General features: G+C 43.2%; 2 protein-coding genes across 5 annotated transcripts; one reads left to right on the top strand and one right to left on the bottom strand.

The window, feature by feature from the left end:
- Window positions 1-7,849: 7,849 nt before the first annotated feature.
- Window positions 7,850-10,218, bottom strand: sdhaf1 (succinate dehydrogenase complex assembly factor 1). 3 transcript variants are annotated; one of them, XM_031733607.2, is made up of 3 exons: window positions 10,178-10,218; window positions 9,905-10,063; window positions 7,850-8,463 (listed from the first exon to the last, which is right to left on the bottom strand). In XM_031733607.2, exon 3 carries the CDS (start codon window positions 8,291-8,293, stop codon window positions 8,045-8,047), a length of 249 nt encoding a protein of 82 aa, XP_031589467.1. In that variant the 5' UTR covers window positions 8,294-8,463; window positions 9,905-10,063; window positions 10,178-10,218; the 3' UTR covers window positions 7,850-8,044. The 3 variants fall into 3 exon arrangements, with proteins under 3 accessions (XP_031589467.1, XP_039477074.1, XP_031589466.1); XM_039621140.1 differs by having other exon boundaries at window positions 10,135-10,204; XM_031733606.2 differs by lacking the exon at window positions 10,178-10,218 and having other exon boundaries at window positions 9,905-10,175.
- A 185-nt stretch (window positions 10,219-10,403) lies between these two features.
- nudt18 (nudix (nucleoside diphosphate linked moiety X)-type motif 18) lies at window positions 10,404-18,708 on the top strand. Of its 2 annotated transcripts, XM_039621141.1 has the most exons (7): window positions 10,404-10,539; window positions 10,629-10,801; window positions 10,887-10,997; window positions 16,195-16,297; window positions 16,457-16,580; window positions 17,516-17,640; window positions 17,937-18,708. In XM_039621141.1, the coding sequence occupies exons 2-7, from the start codon at window positions 10,631-10,633 to the stop codon at window positions 18,317-18,319; spliced, it is 1,017 nt and encodes a 338-aa protein (XP_039477075.1). In that variant the 5' UTR covers window positions 10,404-10,539; window positions 10,629-10,630; the 3' UTR covers window positions 18,320-18,708. The 2 variants fall into 2 exon arrangements, with proteins under 2 accessions (XP_039477075.1, XP_039477076.1); XM_039621142.1 differs by lacking the exon at window positions 10,404-10,539 and having other exon boundaries at window positions 10,660-10,821.
- The last annotated feature ends 920 nt before the right edge of the window (window positions 18,709-19,628 follow it).

Here is a 19,628-nt window from a genome sequence, read left to right on the forward strand (position 1 = left end):
ATTTTGTAAATGTTAGTCTGAAAAGAGGATCATATGAAGAGTGTGTGCACTGCACACCAAGAGTGCATATGTGGCACCCTGAATATTTTGAGCATCAAGAACAAGTCTCAGGTGTGTTCCCTATGTGTTCATTCAAAGTGGGTGACTTCCACCATTTCAATTTCAGTTCCTTGAATTGTTTTAATCTTAGGAGACGTAGCTAAAACAATTCAAGGAACTGAAATTGAAATGGTCACATCTTACAAGTATCTAGGGATCATTATAGATCAGAATTTGTTATTTAAGACTCACATTCAAAGGCTTGTGTCAAAGTTAAAACTAAAACTAGGTTACTTTTTTAGAAACCAATCCTGTTTCCCCCTCCAAGTGAGAAAACACTTGATTCATGCAACTTTTTTACCTTTATTGGATTATGGTGACCTGCTTTTTATGAATGCACCTGCCCACTACCTAAAGAGGTTGGATACTGTGTACCATTGTGCTTTACGTTTTATTACTGGCTATGGAAATCGTGTACAACATTGTTCTTTGTATGCTGCTGCTAAATGTCCATCTTCGCATATTCGCAGACTCTCCCATTGGTTGCTCGTTATCTATAAATCTCTCCTTGGGCTGGTTCCATCTTATTTATGTGTTTATATGTGTAAAAACCACAACCAATACAGCCTTCGTTCTCACAATACCATACAATTGATTGTCCCAAAAGTCAGAACAGAATTGGGGAAAAAGGCTTTTAAATACGCTGCCCCTGCTTCCTGGAATAATCTGCAGAAGGAACTGAAATTATCAGAATTGGTTACCTCAGGAGAGTTTAAGTCTGTCTTAAAGGAATGAGAGAACAGCTCTTTTACTCAGTGTGATTGTTTTTAATGTACTCTTAATTTGATCTGTTATTGTATATTTTACACATGTTGGTATGGGATATTGTATTTGTTTTGAATGTTATATACCTATGTGGTATGTGACTTTTGTTGCCATGATGCCAGGTCTCTCTTGGAAATGAGATTTTTAATCTCAATGAGATTTTTACCTGGATAAATAAAGGACTAATAAATATACAGTCTGTTGTCTGGAAGCAGCCCAGGACGTTTGACTCCAATCAGGATTTTAAAATCAGCCCATTCTGCAGAAGGACTCATAAATAATGAACCTCAGCAGTAAAAGACAGTTGATGACTAAACTTTGAATGCAGAATGTAACATTTCCAGATTTCTAGACATTTGAAACTCATGTACAAAAATCTCAATCAGAACTTTGTGCGCCAGAAATAAAAATCTGAAGATCTGAATAAGTGCAGAACTTATTGTTCTGTAAACAAGTCGGAACACAGAAGGCTTGGAATTAGCTGGAGCTTTTATTGTGAAGAGTCACAGGCGGAAACAGATTTTTCTTCATGTGGAAACAAATCCTGTAGCTTTCGTTGAACTCAGCATGGCCTCAGCAGACAACACAAGCAGAACACAAACTAACAAAGGTTTGAAGTATGAAGCGAGCACACTCGAGGGAAATGTGGAGCGTTCACAGAATAACTCAGAGAATCGGCGCTGTCTCCAGAGCTTTGACTCGAGCGGCGAACAGCAGGACGTTCTTCTCCACCTCGGCGTTGATCTGCGCCTGCGAGGCTCGCGGGTTCTGCCGCAGGAACTGTGCAATGCTCAGGACACAGTCTCGCTGAGGACACAAAACAGGACGACATTCATCGTGAGGAAATGAGACGCGAGCAGAGTGGCGGATGTGATCGGCGCTCCCCGCTGTACCTTGTAGGCATCAACTTTGTCCTGGCCGGTGATCCGATTCAGCAGCTCTCTGCCGACCTGGACGCCCGTCACCGCCGCCAAGATCCTCCGGTCCTCCTCAGTCTGAGAGTTCAACCATCGCAGCAGTGCCACCTGCAGGAAACACGATGAGAACCAATCACAGAGTTTTTGCCTGTAAACCCAGCTGACATGCCACAGGTGTTTTTATGAACACGAAAAAGTGAAAAAGATGAACAGATTCTCCCGTAAACTCTTAAAACTAGACCAAAGACAGAGCTGATGGAGAAAGACACAGCATCCCTCTGTGCAGGTGAGCCTCAGCAGCCAATCAGGAGCAGGGACTGAACTTAAAAATGAATTGGATGAAAAACACGCTGGTGTACAGAGGCTGAGGCCTGGACTGTGGATTGGGAGGTGACTTCAGGTTTAACTCCGGGTATAAAAGAGCTGCTGACAGACAGACTGACAGACCTAAAGCGTGTACCTGCTGCCTGTGTGAAAGGAAGTACCACGGTCAAGTGAGCCGTCATTTGTGAGCCGCAGTCAAGCCAGCCGCCTCTTTTCCGTCGCATTAATTTTCTTGCGCTTCTACACCGGCATTTACGGCAGCGCCTTTTCTCCTTATTTCCCGATCGAAAGCATAGACCTGCGCACAAGTACACGCGCAAGCAGTGACACGTGCACACGCGCGGACTCAGACATGCACACGCATGCATACAATGCTTTGGGACATCCCAAAGCGGGACAGTCGGGTTGCATATTCAAAAATTCATTAAAAATCTTCCTTAATAGTTGATGCCAAGCTTTCAACACATTCTTCCTCTGGGACACCTACTGTACCTCTGGGCCAGGTTTCATCTCAATCCGCTGCATCAATAATTGTTTAATATTAATGGATCAAAAGTGCTGCTGAGAGAGTCATGACAGCATATTTCAGCCATATTTGCTTGTCTTCACTGACTCGCTTTGAAATCCAGATTTTAATTTTGGAATATCAGGTGTACTTGTGGTTCCTATAGAATTTTAAGGTTGAACGGGAATCAGAGTCTTCATCTCTCAGGCCTCTCTTCTGTGGATGCAGCTCACAATATTAATTGTGACAAGACAAACACCCATCTCTGCTCTTGTTATTAGCATTAAAACCTTCAGTTTTGACAAATAATACAGTCAGAGTGGATCAGGTGACCCTGAATCTTCCCTTATTTGTGCTGCAATAAGCCTCGGCTCTTGCGGGCTTCCGTGATGTATGAATTTTTCCTTCTTTGCTCGATCTGTGTTTATACACCTCTCTGCATTTAATCATTAGTTAGTATGTATCTCTTGCTCTCTTGCACAGTGTATATGTTGTCCTGTCTCCTTTTCATCAACCTCAGTCAGTCACAGTCGATGGCTGTCTCTCCTTGAGCCTGTTTCTGCCAGATGTTTCTACCTCTTCAAATGGAGTTTTTCCTTCCCACTCTCACTAAATGTTAGCTTATATGGGGTAAATAAATTGTTGGGCTTTTCTTTGTATTATTGTTGTGTTTTTACCCAGCAACATAAAGTGTCTTTAGGCGACTGCTGTTGTGATTTGGCGCTAAATACATAACATTTAACTGCTAACACCGGAATTAATTAAATTGTATAAATTCAAATTATATATTCATTGTGACATACTCCTTGTCTTTTGAAATACTTTATTTTCTGTTTTTGGACACCTTTTAAAACAACATTCAATATTACAGGAACAGAAGCTCTTCTATTTCATGAACTACCAAACTTACTGGTAGTAACACACACTGCAACTGGGAAACACCAGGGAACACTTAATTAAGGCACAATACACAATATATAGGTGAATTGATTTTACCTCCTCACTACGTACGACTCTGGATACTGTAGCTCCTGTGAAAACTAAGGCCTCAAATCCAAAGTCCCTGACTCCGTGGTATAATTCTCAAACACGTAGCCTAAAGCAGATAACTCGTAAGCTGGAGAGGAAATGGCGTGTCACAAATTTAGAGGATCATCATTTAGCCTGGAGAAATAGTTTGCTGCTTTATAAGAAAGCCCTCCGCAAAGCCAGAACATCTTACTATTCGTCACTGATTGAAGAAAATAAGAACAACCCCAGGTTTCTCTTCAGCACTGTAGCCAGGCTGACAAACAGTCAGAGCTCTACTGAGCCAACCATCCCTTTAACGTTAACTAGTAATGACTTCATGAACTTCTTCACAAATAACATCTTAACAATTACAGAGAAAATTAACCATAATGATCTCACAGATGTAATATTATCTACAGCTACTTTAAGTAATATTGATATTCATTTAGACTCTTTTTCTCCAACTTATCTTTCTGAGTTAACTTCAGTGATCACTTCCTCCAAACCATCATCGTGTCTTATAGACCCCATTCCTACAAGTCTCCTCAAAGAAGTCCTGCCATTAATTAATGCTTCAATCTTAAACCCATGTAGCGAAATTGGTATGGCCTGGATCAGGACCACACAATGTGCTTACACATGGCCCACATACCGCAAAGAATGACAGTCCTTTGGTGGCCCAGATCAGGTTTGCCAGAGGTAATCCACACATGGGCCAGCACAAGGCCAGTTGCATAGACACTGGTGGTCCTGTGCTGGCCCAGAACAGTTTCAGCTCTGGCCCACGATGTCAGCCTAATGTGTACCTTAATCAAGCCATGTAATAACAACATGTGCCGGAGCATAATAGTGCAAAAGTAACGTGACAAAACTGTTCAGACAGTGAATGGACTGATTCTTTTATAGCGCTTGTCTAGTCTCCCGGATTACTCAAAGTGCTCTATACAACATGCCACATTCACCCAATCACACACTTCCTCTTAACTGTGTGCTTCCTAACTACATTCATACACATTCACACTCTTGAAATGCAGATTGGAGAAGCCAGGGATCGAACCACTAACCTCCCGATGAGGAGGTGACCTGCTCTACCTCCTGAGCTACAGCCACCCAGTGGCAAATATGAGTAAACCCTCACTAGGTTTTCGATAAAGTGTACAGCAGTTGCCTAAAGACACTTTATGTTGCTGGGTAAAAACACAACAATAATACAAAGAAAAGCCCAACAATTTAATTACCCAATATGAGCTAACATTTAGTGAGAGTGGGAAGGAAAAACTCCATTTGAAGAGGTAGAAACATCTGGCAGAAACAGGCTCAAGGAGAGACAGCCATCGACTGTGACTGACTGAGGTTGATGAAAAGGAGACAGGACAACATATACACTGTGCAAGAGAGCAAGAGATACATACTAACTAATGATTAAATGCAGAGAGGTGTATAAACACAGATCGAGCAAAGAAGGAAAAAATTCATACATCACGGGAAGCCCGCAAGAGCCGAGGCTTATTGCAGCACAAATAAGGGAAGATTCAGGGTCACCTGATCCACTCTGACTGTATTATTTGTCAAAACTGAAGGTTTTAATGCTAATAACAAGAGCAGAGATGGGTGTTTGTCTTGTCACAATTAATATTGTGAGCTGCATCCACAGAAGAGAGGCCTGAGAGATGAAGACTCTGATTCCCGTTCAACCTTAAAATTCTATAGGAACCACAAGTACACCTGATATTCCAAAATTAAAATCTGGATTTCAAAGCGAGTCAGTGAAGACAAGCAAATATGGCTGAAATATGCTGTCATGACTCTCTCAGCAGCACTTTTGATCCATTAATATTAAACAATTATTGATGCAGCGGATTGAGATGAAACCTGGCCCAGAGGTACAGTAGGTGTCCCAGAGGAAGAATGTGTTGAAAGCTTGGCATCAACTATTAAGGAAGATTTTTAATGAATTTTTGAATATGCAACCAGACTGTCCCATTGCAATTTGTGTGTGCGCGCGTGCACGCGTGCGCGTGTCTCGGCTTTCAATCGGGATATAAAGCGAAAAGGCGCTACCGTAAAGACTGGTGTAAAAGCGCAAGGACATTTATGCGGCGGATAAGAAGCGGCTGGCTTGACCGCGGCTTATAAATGACGGCTCACTTGACCGCGGTAAAGGAAGTGGGACAGGATAACACCTGAATACACCTGCAGGGTTGCAGGTGTACTCAGGTGTACCTGTGTCTTCAGGAGTATTTGTGTATTTCCTTTCAGCTGAGTTAGATTTTAATTTGACTCTGTTGATAGTTTGATGTTCCTGTGAGCCTGCACCTGTAAAGATTACAAGGTCCATGACCCTGTTAGGGACCCTCCCACGGGGTTTCAAATGTGGGACCAATTGTTCTTGGAACTGAAGAAGCTTCTCTGATTAAGTCCAGACGCTTTTCTTTCCAGGCTCCTGAGACTACGATGAGCTGGATGACTGAGAACCTTCACAGAAACCTATAAAGATTCCTGAATAATCAAATTGTCTTTGTTCTTATTAAAAGTCTTTTTGTTCGTTTTGATTGGACCGTTTCAGCCACGCCTAATTCACCGTGACACACGCTGTGATAAAAGTTTACATTTCATTTATTTTACAACAGAATAAATTGATTTACCTGCTGGAATAACTGCGCGTTGCTCATCTCTCCTGTGGGGTTCACTGACCCGGACATGACCGGAAAACGGCCCAAAAACAGCGAAAAATCCCCAAACTAAGAAAAACGTCCCGAGATTAAACTAAAGCAAACTTCGGCAGTTCCTCTGTATTCAACAGCTTTTGCTGAATTTCATATTTATCCACATATTCGACACGACAGTTTTTGTGGACGTACGTGCCCAACTTCCTGTTTACATCACTTCTTCTTCGTCGCTTTAGAAGCAGCTCGGCGGCTCCACAGCGACACATGTGTCAAACTAAACGCTGCTTCCGTTCGCGTGCTGCGCCACAACCGTGTCTCCGCGTGTTTGCTGCAGAGCTCCGACTGAGCGCCGGGTATCGATTTCCATTTCTATAATCTATTCAGTTCAGTTTTGACTCAGACAGTCAGAAATATTCTAATTCTGATTATTTATCAGTTCATCTCCATATTTTTATATCTATGTATAAACCAAAGCTGACACTGTGAGACTCCATCAGAGGTGTGAGCATCACAGCAGAGGCCTTTGTGTCACAGTAACTGAGGATAAAACAGAAAATCACGAAGCAGATTTTCCTGGCCTGACTTTTTATAGCAGATAACCTTAAAATATTCTGCAGTAGATCCAAAACAGAAGAAAACCGTGAATGAACATGTGAACATGACCTGATGCAAAGTCACAGAGGTTTGATTACAGACACAGCTGAGCAATCATTTGTAAAAGTTTACATTTCTTCAATTTGAACAGCAGAAATGAGGCTTTACTGTCAGAGGCGGACAGCACTGAGCACAGCAGCAGGCTGGTGTGTAATAAGCAGAGAATAATGCAGAAAACAGAGATTTGATGGTAAAACTGACTCTGAGTGCACTGAGAGAGAGAGAGCTGTGCAGGAAGTAAAACAGCCAAAGTCAGAGGGAGTTAATGAGCATGTTTATCAAGTGTGAAGCGTAGTTCGGAGCTTCTTTTTCTGCAGGTTCAGTGAATTTTGGTTGGAGAGACAAAACCTGCAGCATCAGAATCACTGAGCTTTCGTTCTTCAGCCCTGACGGCGCGTCCGTGACGTCAGGTGAATGATCCACGCTCTCTGTTTACATGTTTCGGCTCTCGTTTACCGTTTTGGCTGTTTGCTGGTTGTTGAAATAGTTTTGTGAGATTTAACCTGAGATTTTAGCGTTTCTAGCAAAATACATTTACATTTAAAAATCGATTCAGGATTTAATGCATCGATATCACTTTATTCAAACTAAAATCGACTGATTTTTTAAACCCACTCCTGCTCTGACTCCATTTAAGCTCCTTTAAACAATTTTCTGTGTAAAAACTAAAACACCTGATTTCCCTCGTTTCAGTTCCCCTGGAAACAAACTTTTTAATTTTCTTTTTAATTCCTGAAAAAAAAAAAATAGTCACATGACTCTTCATCTACCCAGAATGCAGTGCAGACGCATGAAGAAAAATATGAATGATATTTCAGAGGGAGACATGAAGCCTGACCGTCATGAACACATTAACAGATTAACTCTGATGGTTTTGAGTTTCTTAAACATGAATATGAAGAATATGAGTTCGTCTTCATCACAGACACGTTTTATTGTTACAGACATCAGATAAAATTCATTACTGTCAACATTTGTTTCACTGCAGCTTCTATCGCTGCTGCGGCCTTCATAGCCCATCTCCTGAGCACGATGGCAGCAGTTTGATGGCGCCAGCGTCTTTCAGAGGTACGGCGGTGCGATTCAGAGGTCACACGGTTTCAGCCGCACTCTTTGGGTTTGGAGAAGGAGCCCAGCTGTTTGGTGTTGACGTCCCTCAGCTGCTCCAGCTGCCGCTGGCCCCGTCGGTACAGATACTCGATGTGCATCACGTCCGTCTTCTTGATGCGGGAGTTCTCTCTGAACTCGTCGCGGATTCGGGGGACGAAGCCCGGTTTGTCCCGCCCGGCTCGCAGGAACTGCCGGTACAGAGCGAGGACCTGCTTCTGCAGCTTACTGTGCCGCAACATCAGACCGAGTCAGCAGAGACAAGAGTCCAATCAGAGGGCAGCTACGCACACATGACGCTCCAACACCGGCGTGTCTCCGGCTGCACTCCCTCACACGTCCACTCTGAACACACCACGAGGCTCAGCTTCACCCGTTTCTTCTCATTCAGGGTCTTAAAGAAGATGTTTGCCTGCAGGAAGAACACAAAGAGAACCGAACAACAAAACAGCATTCAGGCAGATTCATCACGTCACGGTCGCTAGTTTTATTCTCCCACAGGAGAAACTGACACCTTGAAGACACGACAGAAGGCATCTGCTCACCTGCAGCTCCACATTTGAATCCTGCAAGAACAGCTTTGCATCAATCAAAGTTCAAAATAATCCTTCTTTATCTCATGTTCTCTCTCTCAGCCTCCTAACATGCCTTCCTCCTCTCCTCCTCGGACTTCGGTCAACAGCAGCACAGTTTCCCCTGAGCCAGACTGAATATAACAAATCTTCTTCTTTTACCTGCTTGTTTTTATTCAGAATGCATTCACTGGAGTTCTGATGAAGGAACACGTTTTTGGCTCTCGCTGTTTCTGATCTTTAACAAAGGCACAGATCTAACAACACAAACACAGCTGTACTTATGTGTGTTTCATATTCCTGCACAAGCATGAACGTGCACGTGAGCCCAGACTGTTCACACAGGTGTCGACCTGCACGTAAAAGCACGTTTTTATTTCAGTAAAGATTCTTCCTCCGTACTTTTTTTTTTTTTTACCTGACTGCCTCTCCTGATTTTCTCATCCCTGATTGGTTTCTGTGATAACTGAACTCACCTGGCACACGTTATAACAACAACAGAGTTTAGGTGTGTCTGTCTCTCGCTAAAACACATTTCAGCTAAAATAACATGAATAAGTGATCTTTGGATTCTGATTGGATGCCCATCCTTTGACCCTCCTGAGTAACAGTTTTTACAGTAACACATACAGTAGTATTAGCATTACTTATATTATAGTACTACACGCAGTATTACCAGCAGCTATGGCTTATGAAAGTAACCCACAGCTGGTATTTGCCAAAAACTGATTGCTCGTATTTAAACTGCTATAAGTAACTTGTTGGGCTATAATATGTGAAACATATGTCAAATGCATCCCTCATGGATGACATAAAGTCATCTGGAGCCACAAACAACATTCGTGTAACAAGGTAGAAGCTGCAATCAGTTTTTGCCAGTGACTTTTATATAACCTTTATTTATGCAGTTAAAAAAAATCTCATTAACATTAAAAATGTCTTTTGTAAGAGTAAGCTGGCCAACAGGACAGCAGAGATGGCAGCAAATATTACAATAGTTCTGTAAAAATATTTTAAGTGGGGATAAAGGACCGGATTGGTTATAATGTAAGTACAATAACACAGAGTTGTAAAGATACTTGAAAAACAGATAATTTTTTAATTCTATATAAAACCCCTTTGTAAACGCTGTTCACTGAAGTCTATTTACCAACATACGTAAAGATATTACACATAAAAAATACACGGAAACATTGGAAATCAGTCTTTGGCACAACACCAGCGGCTGCTGGACCTCAGAGGATTGGTCAGTGAGAGCGATCAGTTCAACTTCCTGTTTACCTGACGGAGTTCCGCTCAGACCGGTTCGGACCGGCTCCGCTGCTTCACCTGTTTGTCCTATTCCACCGTCACAGGTACGTCTCCCGGCTCTCTGTGAGCAGCTCCTCTGTGACCTTACTGCGTTATAACACCGGCCTGAGCCGCAACGACCAGGACAAACTACAAAACACGTGATTTCCGGGTCAGATTTTCACAATAAAGCACGCACACAGACAAATTAAAGCTCATACCCGTTTTAAGAACGCTGCTCCTGATTGGTTAGAGCTCAGTTACCTTCTGTTGTGTTTATCTGAATCTGGACCGTCCAAAGCGCCCGTGGGGGGCTGTTCGAGTGGGTTAAAAGCTCTTACTGCGGCGGCGCGGAACAGGAAGATTAGTAGCACTTCCGGTGTCACCTTCTGGAGTCAAATGTCAAAACAGGCGAGCTGAAGGAGGGGGGCTCGTGCTTTTATCACCGGCATCTGTTTCCGGGGGGAAGGCTTCGGTGATTTATGACGCCGGTACCTGCGGAGAAAGTAACGAAGTACTTTTAGTGAACTACAGTTTTCAGGATTCAGATCCGACAGTAAGAGAGGAAGCTCTCCCAGCGTCTGTCACACCTGGTAGACACCAGAAACACCACACCTGGATCACAGGTGAGCCTCCGCGCGCTTGCAATCACAGCCTCGAGCTCTGCGGTGTTTTTTTTAGCTGATGAAGACGCTCTCTGTTCTTCCTCTTACAGACATGGAGATGACAGCTGAGGAACAGCAGCAGGTGGAGGAGCAGGTGGAGAGGCTTTTAAGTGGGCAGGGGTCAGAGGTCACTGTGTGTGATGTGGGCCTGGAGCAGAGCAAACCCGCCACCCTGAGGAAGAACGTCACCTACATCGTCTGTGCTGTCATCTTCAATGAGAAGGTGAACAGAGGTCACCACAGGTAGCCACTCCGTCTCATCAATACCCTTAAATGATCGATTATTTAATTAATTAACACTCCTTCAGGAGGAGGTGCTGATGGTCCAGGAGGCCAAACCGGACTGTTACAAACAGTGGTATCTTCCTGCTGGGAGGGTGGAGGTGGGGGAGAGCCTGGAGGAGGCGATGAAGAGGGAGGTGAGTGAGGAGGAGCCTGTAAGAGTAAGAAGCTGCAGCTCCTCCAGCGTCCAGCAGGGGGAGCAGCGAGTCAGGCCCCATAGACTCCCATGTTAAAACAAACCTGTTTACAGCCTGATACACAAACAGTTTGGTCTCTGTGGATCATATACTCCTTCATAACAGCTGTACGCGGAAGAGCGTTTCTATTACTCACCTGTTCAAATTGTATTAAGGCTTAAAGTTTGCATTATTAGAGGCGTGGCCTCTTTGACTGACAGGTAGATGGTGGTACAGGTGGCTGTAGCAGCTAGCTGTCTGCTAGGCTTCACCTTAACTAACGGGAGTCCCTGAACTGGACCCCTGGACCCTGTTTGTGCTGTTGGACCCGTTTGGAGCTTTTTAATGACATCATGTGACCAATAATATGCCTGCTGTGAGGTCACTGTTAAAACAGAGCATCCAAGGAGGCGGAGCTACAGTTCAGATATTACTGAGCACTGATTAGCAGATATGTGTTTGTGTGATGTTTGCATAAGCTCTGTGAATGCAGCTTGCCAACTTTCTAACCAAGATATGCCAAATACGGTCACTTAAGGTTGAAAAAGTCAAAATACTGAAATAACAGTTTGTTTTTTCATTTGGTAAGCACCGCCTTCCTTGCTTGCCCTGACAGAACAACACTGCTTTACAGAGATCAGGGGGCGAGGAGGAGGAGTGATCTGGCTTTAACATCAGTGTTATGTCACCTGTGTGAACATGTTTGTTTTTTGTATATCAATAAAATGTCTGAAAAATCATAATCAGAGGCTTTGGTTGTTTTGAACCATTTTAACATTGGAGTCTATGGGAATAACTCGCTGGTGGAGCCCCAGGTGGACGTTAGAGGAACTGCAGGTTTTGGTGTTTCAGTTTTTTCTTTTTAAAAAAAAAAACTCTTTTATTACAGTTTTTTCTGATGGCTTGAGCACATTTTTTGTAACTATTGGCTATTTTTGCAAAACTCTACACACAAATAAGAAAACTCTTCACCCAATCAGCAAAACATTGTAGTTTCCTTGTAAAAGCGAATAACCTTTGCTTAACTCTCCACACCTTTGTAAAAATGGTATTTTCGTATCCAACAGTTAACACAAGCCATCATATTAATAAGCACACAATGCACCAACTACACACTGATGGTATGAATGAAAAACACATCTGGCTTTTGCTTTCTCTGTGCACAAGGTAGGCTATGTCAGTGTGAGCTCATACTTTTGTCATAGATCCGTAAGCATAGAGGGATCCAAACTTCAAGTACTGGTGTTTATTCACACACATCAAAACAAACACAAGTGTTTATTTCCAAGTATAGGATTATTTGCAATCACCATATTGACTATATGGGTTTCTTGGTCTGCAGTGAACATGCTTCCTCTGCTCCCAGCATCTGGTCGTCTAGCAATTCTGTAAAGTAACAATTTCAGTATTTTTACATCTATGGTATTGTTGTGTTTCTCATTAGCATGGCAGTGCTACAGATCTTAGTGCAAAGTGACTGTACTAACCAACTGTCATTTCAAAATGTCCTTATGATGCTTGCTACAGTGTAGCGGCTCGAGTTAGGCTGAACCCGTTGGCCTCCTCTAATTCTCACTCTTCCTGCTCCCTCCATTGTACTCCACACACACAGAGCTTACCTGTAGCTTATTTAAAGTGCTTAGGCTGATTGCAAAGTGAACTAATGATCTAAAAAAGTTTTCACATGTGACAGTGTGCCAGACAGTTGGCAAAATAGTGTAAATAACAGCCATAAATGTGTATAGTTTTGCTAAGAGTGTGTTGATCATTTGCAAATTGAGTGTAAAGGAGTGAGTTGTGTTCACAGTTCTGCAAAAAGAGTGCTGTGCAGTGGATTGTAGCTACAGGTTTGCAAAGTGTGTGTTACAAAATGGCAAACTGAGTGCAAAGCAGTGTTTGTGCTTTTAGTTTGGCAAACTCAGTGAGTGGTTTTGCTATAAGTATTAATAGTTTTAGAAATTGTGCTATAAGAATCACAGTTAGGGTTTAAGCATTCAGAAAAAACTGTAAGAAAGTACATTGAACATAACAGTAGTATGACTCTCTACATTGCTTTTGCTTTCAGATTTGTAAACTTATAGTTGAAAACCCCCCCGTAAGAACTTGGGTTGGGGGTAGTGGGGTAGCCAAGTTAGCTTCGCGTTATTAGCATGGGTATTTCAATCAGTGCACGAGCATAAAAGTGGCAGGCTTGATAGAAAATCCCACCTCACAGGCTCAAACATATTCTGTAGAAGGTATCCGTCTGCACTTTGAGAGAGAAAGACAGTTTTTCCATGGTATAGATGTCTTCTACAGAATATATCCAGTCTTCAGTCAGGCTTGAACCATCTCCTCGTGAGGGCCTGTTTACTCACATCCGGCAGTCCCAGGAATTATGGAAATGGTTAGCACCATCTCCTCCACATCTCCAACAAGTGTCACCAGTTCCCAGATACCTTTTCTGAGCAGGGGGATGAAGAATCTCATGATGCTTTTCCAGCAAAATTCACGTCAAACAACAGTGGTAGTCCACTGTATGCATATGTGGTCCCAGCACTCCTCTGAAATGGTCAGGTTAGCTTTTTTCCCCCACTTCACTTTAACAAACAGTGCTTTTGTTTTTACACAGGATGCTGTTGTATAATCTGGAAATGATTTTATTGTGTGCTCCAGAATTAGTTAATGATACAAATGTTACTACAAATCGTAGATTGTTTATATTCACTTTCAGGTCTTGATTAAAATAATTTCTGACCTGTAGATATCTGAAGAAATCGTCTGAGCTTAAATCATATTTTCTCCTTAAGGTTTCAAAGCTTTGAAACGCCCCCTTGTGGACAGATGATAATAATTAGTTAGGCCTTTTGGAATCCAGTTCCTGAAGCTCTTATCGCACTGATTCAGGGTAAAGTCTGAGTCATATACGCACCATCTAAAGACTTTAGAGGCATTTTCAAACCACAAATTCTTATTGCTTCACTCCAAGCAGATATCATTACTCGTAGCATGGGTTCATCTGGCAGGTTTGTTTTGTTCTGTAGCTTTGTGTCTGATATTTATTATTGTGCTATCTACTGTACAATATAAAGCGCCTTGAGGCGACTTTTGTTGTGATTTGGCGCTATATAAATAAAATTGAATTGAATTGAATTAAAGCTGTAGCTGGTATTACTTTAACATTTGTTCCTTCCAGATCTTTCCATCCCACAGTGTAATCTAAACAACAGAGACATATCAATGGCCTTTTTGTGGTGTGGGAATCTGTAACGACTGAAACAAATACAGCATGTTTAATCTAATGGATTCAATCCTAGAGTGTAGGTCCAATTAGGGATGGTATTCCATTATATCAGATTTTATGGATTCATTCACAGGACCATAGTTGGCATCAAACATTTTGGTGACATCACGATGTATTACCACCCCTACGTACCTAATGCTACCTGCGTCCCATTTCCATTTCCAGCGATTCTTAATTTCGATTGGTGGATCGTAGTTTAGAGTTAGTACCTGCGTTTTGTTTACATTAACCTTGTATCCTGAGAAACTCTGAGAGCATTTCCATGATTTTGGGGAGTGCCTGTGTGGGACAGGATGTAGTAGGTCGTCGGTGAACAGTGCTACTCTCTGGTCCCCTCCTGCCGTTCTTACTGTCTCTGCCTGATCCACTGATGGTTCTGTAAACAAGCTGTTTCTGATGATTTAACGATCTTCACAGCGTAGCCTCTACTGGACATGTCCTTATTGGCTTCCACCGCTGTGTTGTAAATCTTTGTTTATCGGTATATTTCACCTTAGCTAAGCTGGAGGGGATCTGCTGCTCTTTCAGAGTCTTGCACGCGTTGGCGTATTCTCTTGGTTTTTTTAGAATCGGGGGGTTAGTCATGGTCCAAACTCACGTGGTTGGAGGTAAATCCTCTGTTCTGCCATGCCTTACGAAGCAGCAGTTCCTTTGTTTTGAAGCTGAGGAATTTCACAATAATAGATCGCAGGGGAACGTCGCCTGGGGTGGTGCGCCCGTTCGATGCGTACGTCAAGTTTATCTTGGGACAGCCCAGGCCTTCCCGCGGCAACTTCTCAACAAACTCACTCATTGTTGTAGAGCCCGCCCTGCTGTCGCGGGTACAGCATAAAGGCTCTGTAGGTCTGTCAGTTTGTCCTCCACCTTCACCTGTAGCTTTATTTTTTCAATCATGGCAACCTCGGTGCTCTCGATCCTCCCCTCAGCCTCGTCCAGTCTGGCGCTCACCTTTAGGATTTCTTCCTTCATCTCCCCAGTTTTGCACTGTTTTCTTGGCGAAAGTCTTTTATTTCCTGTAACACAATGTCCAAGTCAGCCATATTTCAACCGTTGCTTGCTGGGGTTGGATCACAGTGTGCGGCAGCAGGTTTGCAGTGAGAGGTGAAACGTGTTAGCCTGGAAGCTAGCATTATTTTCCCACCGTTAAACTACCACTTTATTGCCACCTCAGAGTATTGGTTTGGTGTATTTCGCTCACCCCCTTCTTTATTCACCTCGAGGGACAAATGTGCGTCGTCTTAGTGGGGTTAGATTTTCAGTTTTGTAGGTTCCCTCAGGAGCTCGCTCACAGCGCCGCCATCACGGTGACGTTCAAAGCGGAAGTCCGTTTCAGTGTTTTCTTTCATTAAAGATGATATTTGGGAGATGACATGAAGCTTTATGGAACTTAAATAAAATTTGTAGTTTTTTAAGGCCATCATTAGAAGGGACTGCACAATGATGAGTTTCCAGGTTGCCTCTGATTTCTGCTGCAGTATTTAAAGCTGCCCTGTGTTGAGCAGCAGCTTTGTGAGATGTTTGCTTCAGGGATAAATTCAGTGTCACGCTTTTCCTGTTATCCGTGTTGGATCACAGGAGCAGGAGTCCGAGCCGGCCTGCACAGAACTTCGTGCTTTCAGTCCCAGACTCGGCTCAGGAGGACGTAATGCTGTGAAATGATCTCCATCCTCTCTGTGATCACCACCCTGCTACAAACAGCAGCAGTCTTGCTTATTGCTGCTGCTCTGACTGAAGAGCGAGCTGCTCGGTTGGTCTTTAGAAGAAGTGTTGAGCGATTGGGATGTCTTTGACCTGGGTTTCAGGTTTTGTTGAACCAGCTCATGTAGAGAAAGCCTGGCTTTGTCTTCCATCAGCTGCGGTTCTCTTTGTCTGCAGGTGAAGGAGGAGGCGGGGTTTGAAAGCGAGCCAGTCACCTTGCTGCTCATCCAGGAGCAGGGACCTCAGTGGATCCGTTTCATCTTCCTGGCCAAGGTCACAGGTCAGAGGTCACACACTTTATTAGTGTTGAAGGGTAACCTTTTTTACTCCGAGCCCCTGAACGCATCGTTAGCTTTGTCTGGTTTGAGGAAGCTGGGGAATGTGTGTATCACATGAAGAGCAGCAGAGTTTAAGGAGCATGTCTCTCCTCTTCTGTCAGGGGGAAGTTTAAAGAGTCTGTCAGCAGCAGATCAGGAGTCTCTTCAGGCCTCGTGGTGGGACAGACAGTCAGAGCTCCAACTCAGAGGGCGGGACATCCTCCGCCTCATCGAATCCGGACTGAAGTATGTAAACTCAGCGAAACACACCACAGAGTCAGTGGTTAAATTCACATCAGTTTTATTTATGGAGTACCATAATACCATAGTCTCCTGAATCCAAACTGGAAGCTGGTTCCACAGAAGAGGGGCCTGAAAACTGAAGGCTCTGCCTCCCATTCTACTTTTAAATACTCTAGGGACAACAAGTAGGCCTGCAGTGTGAGAGCGAAGTGCTCTAATAGGGTGATATGGTACTACAAGGTCATTAAGATAAGATGGGGCCTGATTATTTAAGACCTTGTATGTGAGGAGCAGGATTTTGAATTCTGGATTTAACAGGAAGCCAATGAAGGGAAGCCAAAACAGGAGAAATCTGCTCTCTCTTTCTAGTCCCTGTCAGGACTCTTGCTGCAGCATTTTGGATCAGCTGAAGGCTTTTCAGGGAGTTTTTAGGACATCCTGATAATAATGAATTACAGTAGTCCAGCCTGGAAGTAATAAATGCATGAACTAGTTTTTCAGCGTCACTCTGAGACAGGATATTTCTAATTTTAGAGATGTTGCACAAATGGAAGAAAGCAGTCTTACATATTTGTTTAATATGTGCATTGAAGGACATGTCCTGGTCAAAAATGACTCCAAGGTTCCTCACAGCATTACTGGAGGCCAAGGTAATGCCATCCAGAGTAAGAATCTGGTTAGATACCATATTTCTAAGATTTTCAGGGCCGAGTACAATAACCTCAGTTTGATCTGAATTAAGAAGCAGAAAGTTAGCGGCCATCCAGGTCTTTATGTCTTTAAGACATTCCTGCAGTTTAACTCATTGGTTCCCTGTGGAACTCCATAATTAACCTCAGTGTGTTTAAAAACTTCCTTTATCCGAGTTGTTCAGCCTGTTTTTGATCTGTACAATGCTGATGTGGCGACTCCTGACTTTCCTCCCGTGCTGCCTTCAGGTACCGTCTGAGTCCCGGCCATCCTGTCACGCTACCCTTAGACCTGAGCTGCCGTCACGTGGTGCAGAGACTGGTGTTGGTCTTCGTCGGTGCTGAGGAGCACATCTGGGTTCTGCTCATCAGAGGTACCAAACTCACTCGTTAGCACTGAGAGAAACCTGCACACACTCTACAGTTTGGCTTTTTTCACAGCTGAGTTAAAGTGTTTTAAGTTTGACATCTTCATAAATAACCTTTAATTAAGTAGGACCCTGAGCCGTGTATCATTTACTCGGCTCAGTAACAGACTGAACTAAATTAAATAATGCAATATATTACAAAGTTACAAATATAAGAAACAGCCCTAATATATACAAATACCTCAATGATAAATATCCAGAATATTACAGACGTGAAATTTATATGATTGTTTTGCTGGCAGCCCCGGTGCCCCACCTTCCAACAGCGGCGGCGGTGAGGACCCACGCGGTGACCTGGGCGGCCAACATGGTGGTGCAGGAAGCCATGCAGTCGGCTTACTACGACCACGATGTCAACACGCTGGGCGTGCTCAGCCTGCAGCACAATGGCCGACAGCACGGCAAGACGGACGGCGTGTGCTTCAACACGCTGGTGGTGCTGACGCCTGACCACGTCCAGCGCGATGAGGACGGGCGCAAGGTGGAGTGGACACCGACGGGGCAGCCTCCGCGTGTGGAGCACCCTCGCTACGTCTGGCATGAAGTCCAGAAACAAACGCTGAGGGAGAAACTGCTGGAGAAAACCAGAAACGCCGCTCTGGTACCGATCCACAGCCTGTACTGACCGCCGGCGAGGGGCTCCGGGCGTACGGGGACGACACCAACTGTACTTTCATTTTGAAAAGAACGAGAAGTTTTAGGTTTTATTCTGAAAGGCAATCTATGCCAGTAACTGCAGCAATAAAATGAAAGCTAATGACTGTCAGGGAATCACTCCGACCGCCCCCAGACTGGGGGGAGGGACCTCAGAGCCTTACTGGTCCTCTATCATGTAGATTACGAGTTACTGATTTGTTGTGAAGTTCTGTCTTCAGCTGATTAAGGACGTGTCCACCAGGGGCGATTCTAGGATCAGAGCTTTGGGGGTGCTGAGCACCCAGAGAGCTGCCCAGCCAGGCAAGATAAACTTTACTCGTCACGATGAGACTTCTTCCCCGTCTCTGTCAGTCCCTGCATCCTTAAATGTCTCCAGTTGTCCCGAGTTCCCTCTGACTGTCTCCTGGGTGCATTTAAACCCCTGTTCCTCCCTGTCCTCATCGTCTGTTGTCTTCGTCTCCGTTATCAGTCATTATAATTTTACCATCTCTGTGCAAGTCTGCAAATTTCTTTATTAAATCATAAGATTCTTAAATTCATCAAGTCTCTCTGTGCCTGGGTCCTCGTCACAAAACATGACATCACTGTTTTGTACATTTTAACACAATTTAATCCCACATTTGAGAAAGAAAAGCAAAACTTTTTTGAAAAGTCTGTAAAAACCATCAAATCTGATAAAGGTTATTTAAATGCTGCAAAAGAAGAATGGATTGGAATAAAAAATACATATCCTAACATTAATTACTGGAGGAGAATAATGAATGATGCTCATAGTGAGTAAAAATAAACCGAGTGCATTTTTTGGACAGAGATTCACTTTTAATGTGTATGTATAATATAATACAGATACATTTAAAAAAAAAACACTCCCTTAAAAGAATAAATTATTACAAAATATTAATAAAAAACTATAAAAATGGAGGCAACTTTGCCTGTGATAGAATGTATACAATGTATGAAAAAATACTTACTGCAGATGCTAATTTTACTAATTTAATAAAACTAATTTTGTGTTGTAAGATTTATGAGTTTCATGCTTTCATAGTGGTACACACTGTAAAAGGTTTGAGAAACACTGATAAGTGTATGTGTGCTTTTGGAAAACATTTCTTAAATAAATCTTAAAACACTTTTAGAATATAAACAGAGCATCTGCTTCTCTCTACAGCTCCTCACTCCACCAGGGCTGTTTGGCACTTTCTGATTCAGTGTGCAAATGTGGTGCACGTACTGCGGCAGTCATACAGACAACTGGACAGTCCAAAAGTTGGCCTACC

Source organism: Oreochromis aureus, linkage group 12, assembly GCF_013358895.1.
Source record: "Oreochromis aureus strain Israel breed Guangdong linkage group 12, ZZ_aureus, whole genome shotgun sequence".
Lineage (NCBI taxonomy): Eukaryota > Metazoa > Chordata > Actinopteri > Cichliformes > Cichlidae > Oreochromis > Oreochromis aureus.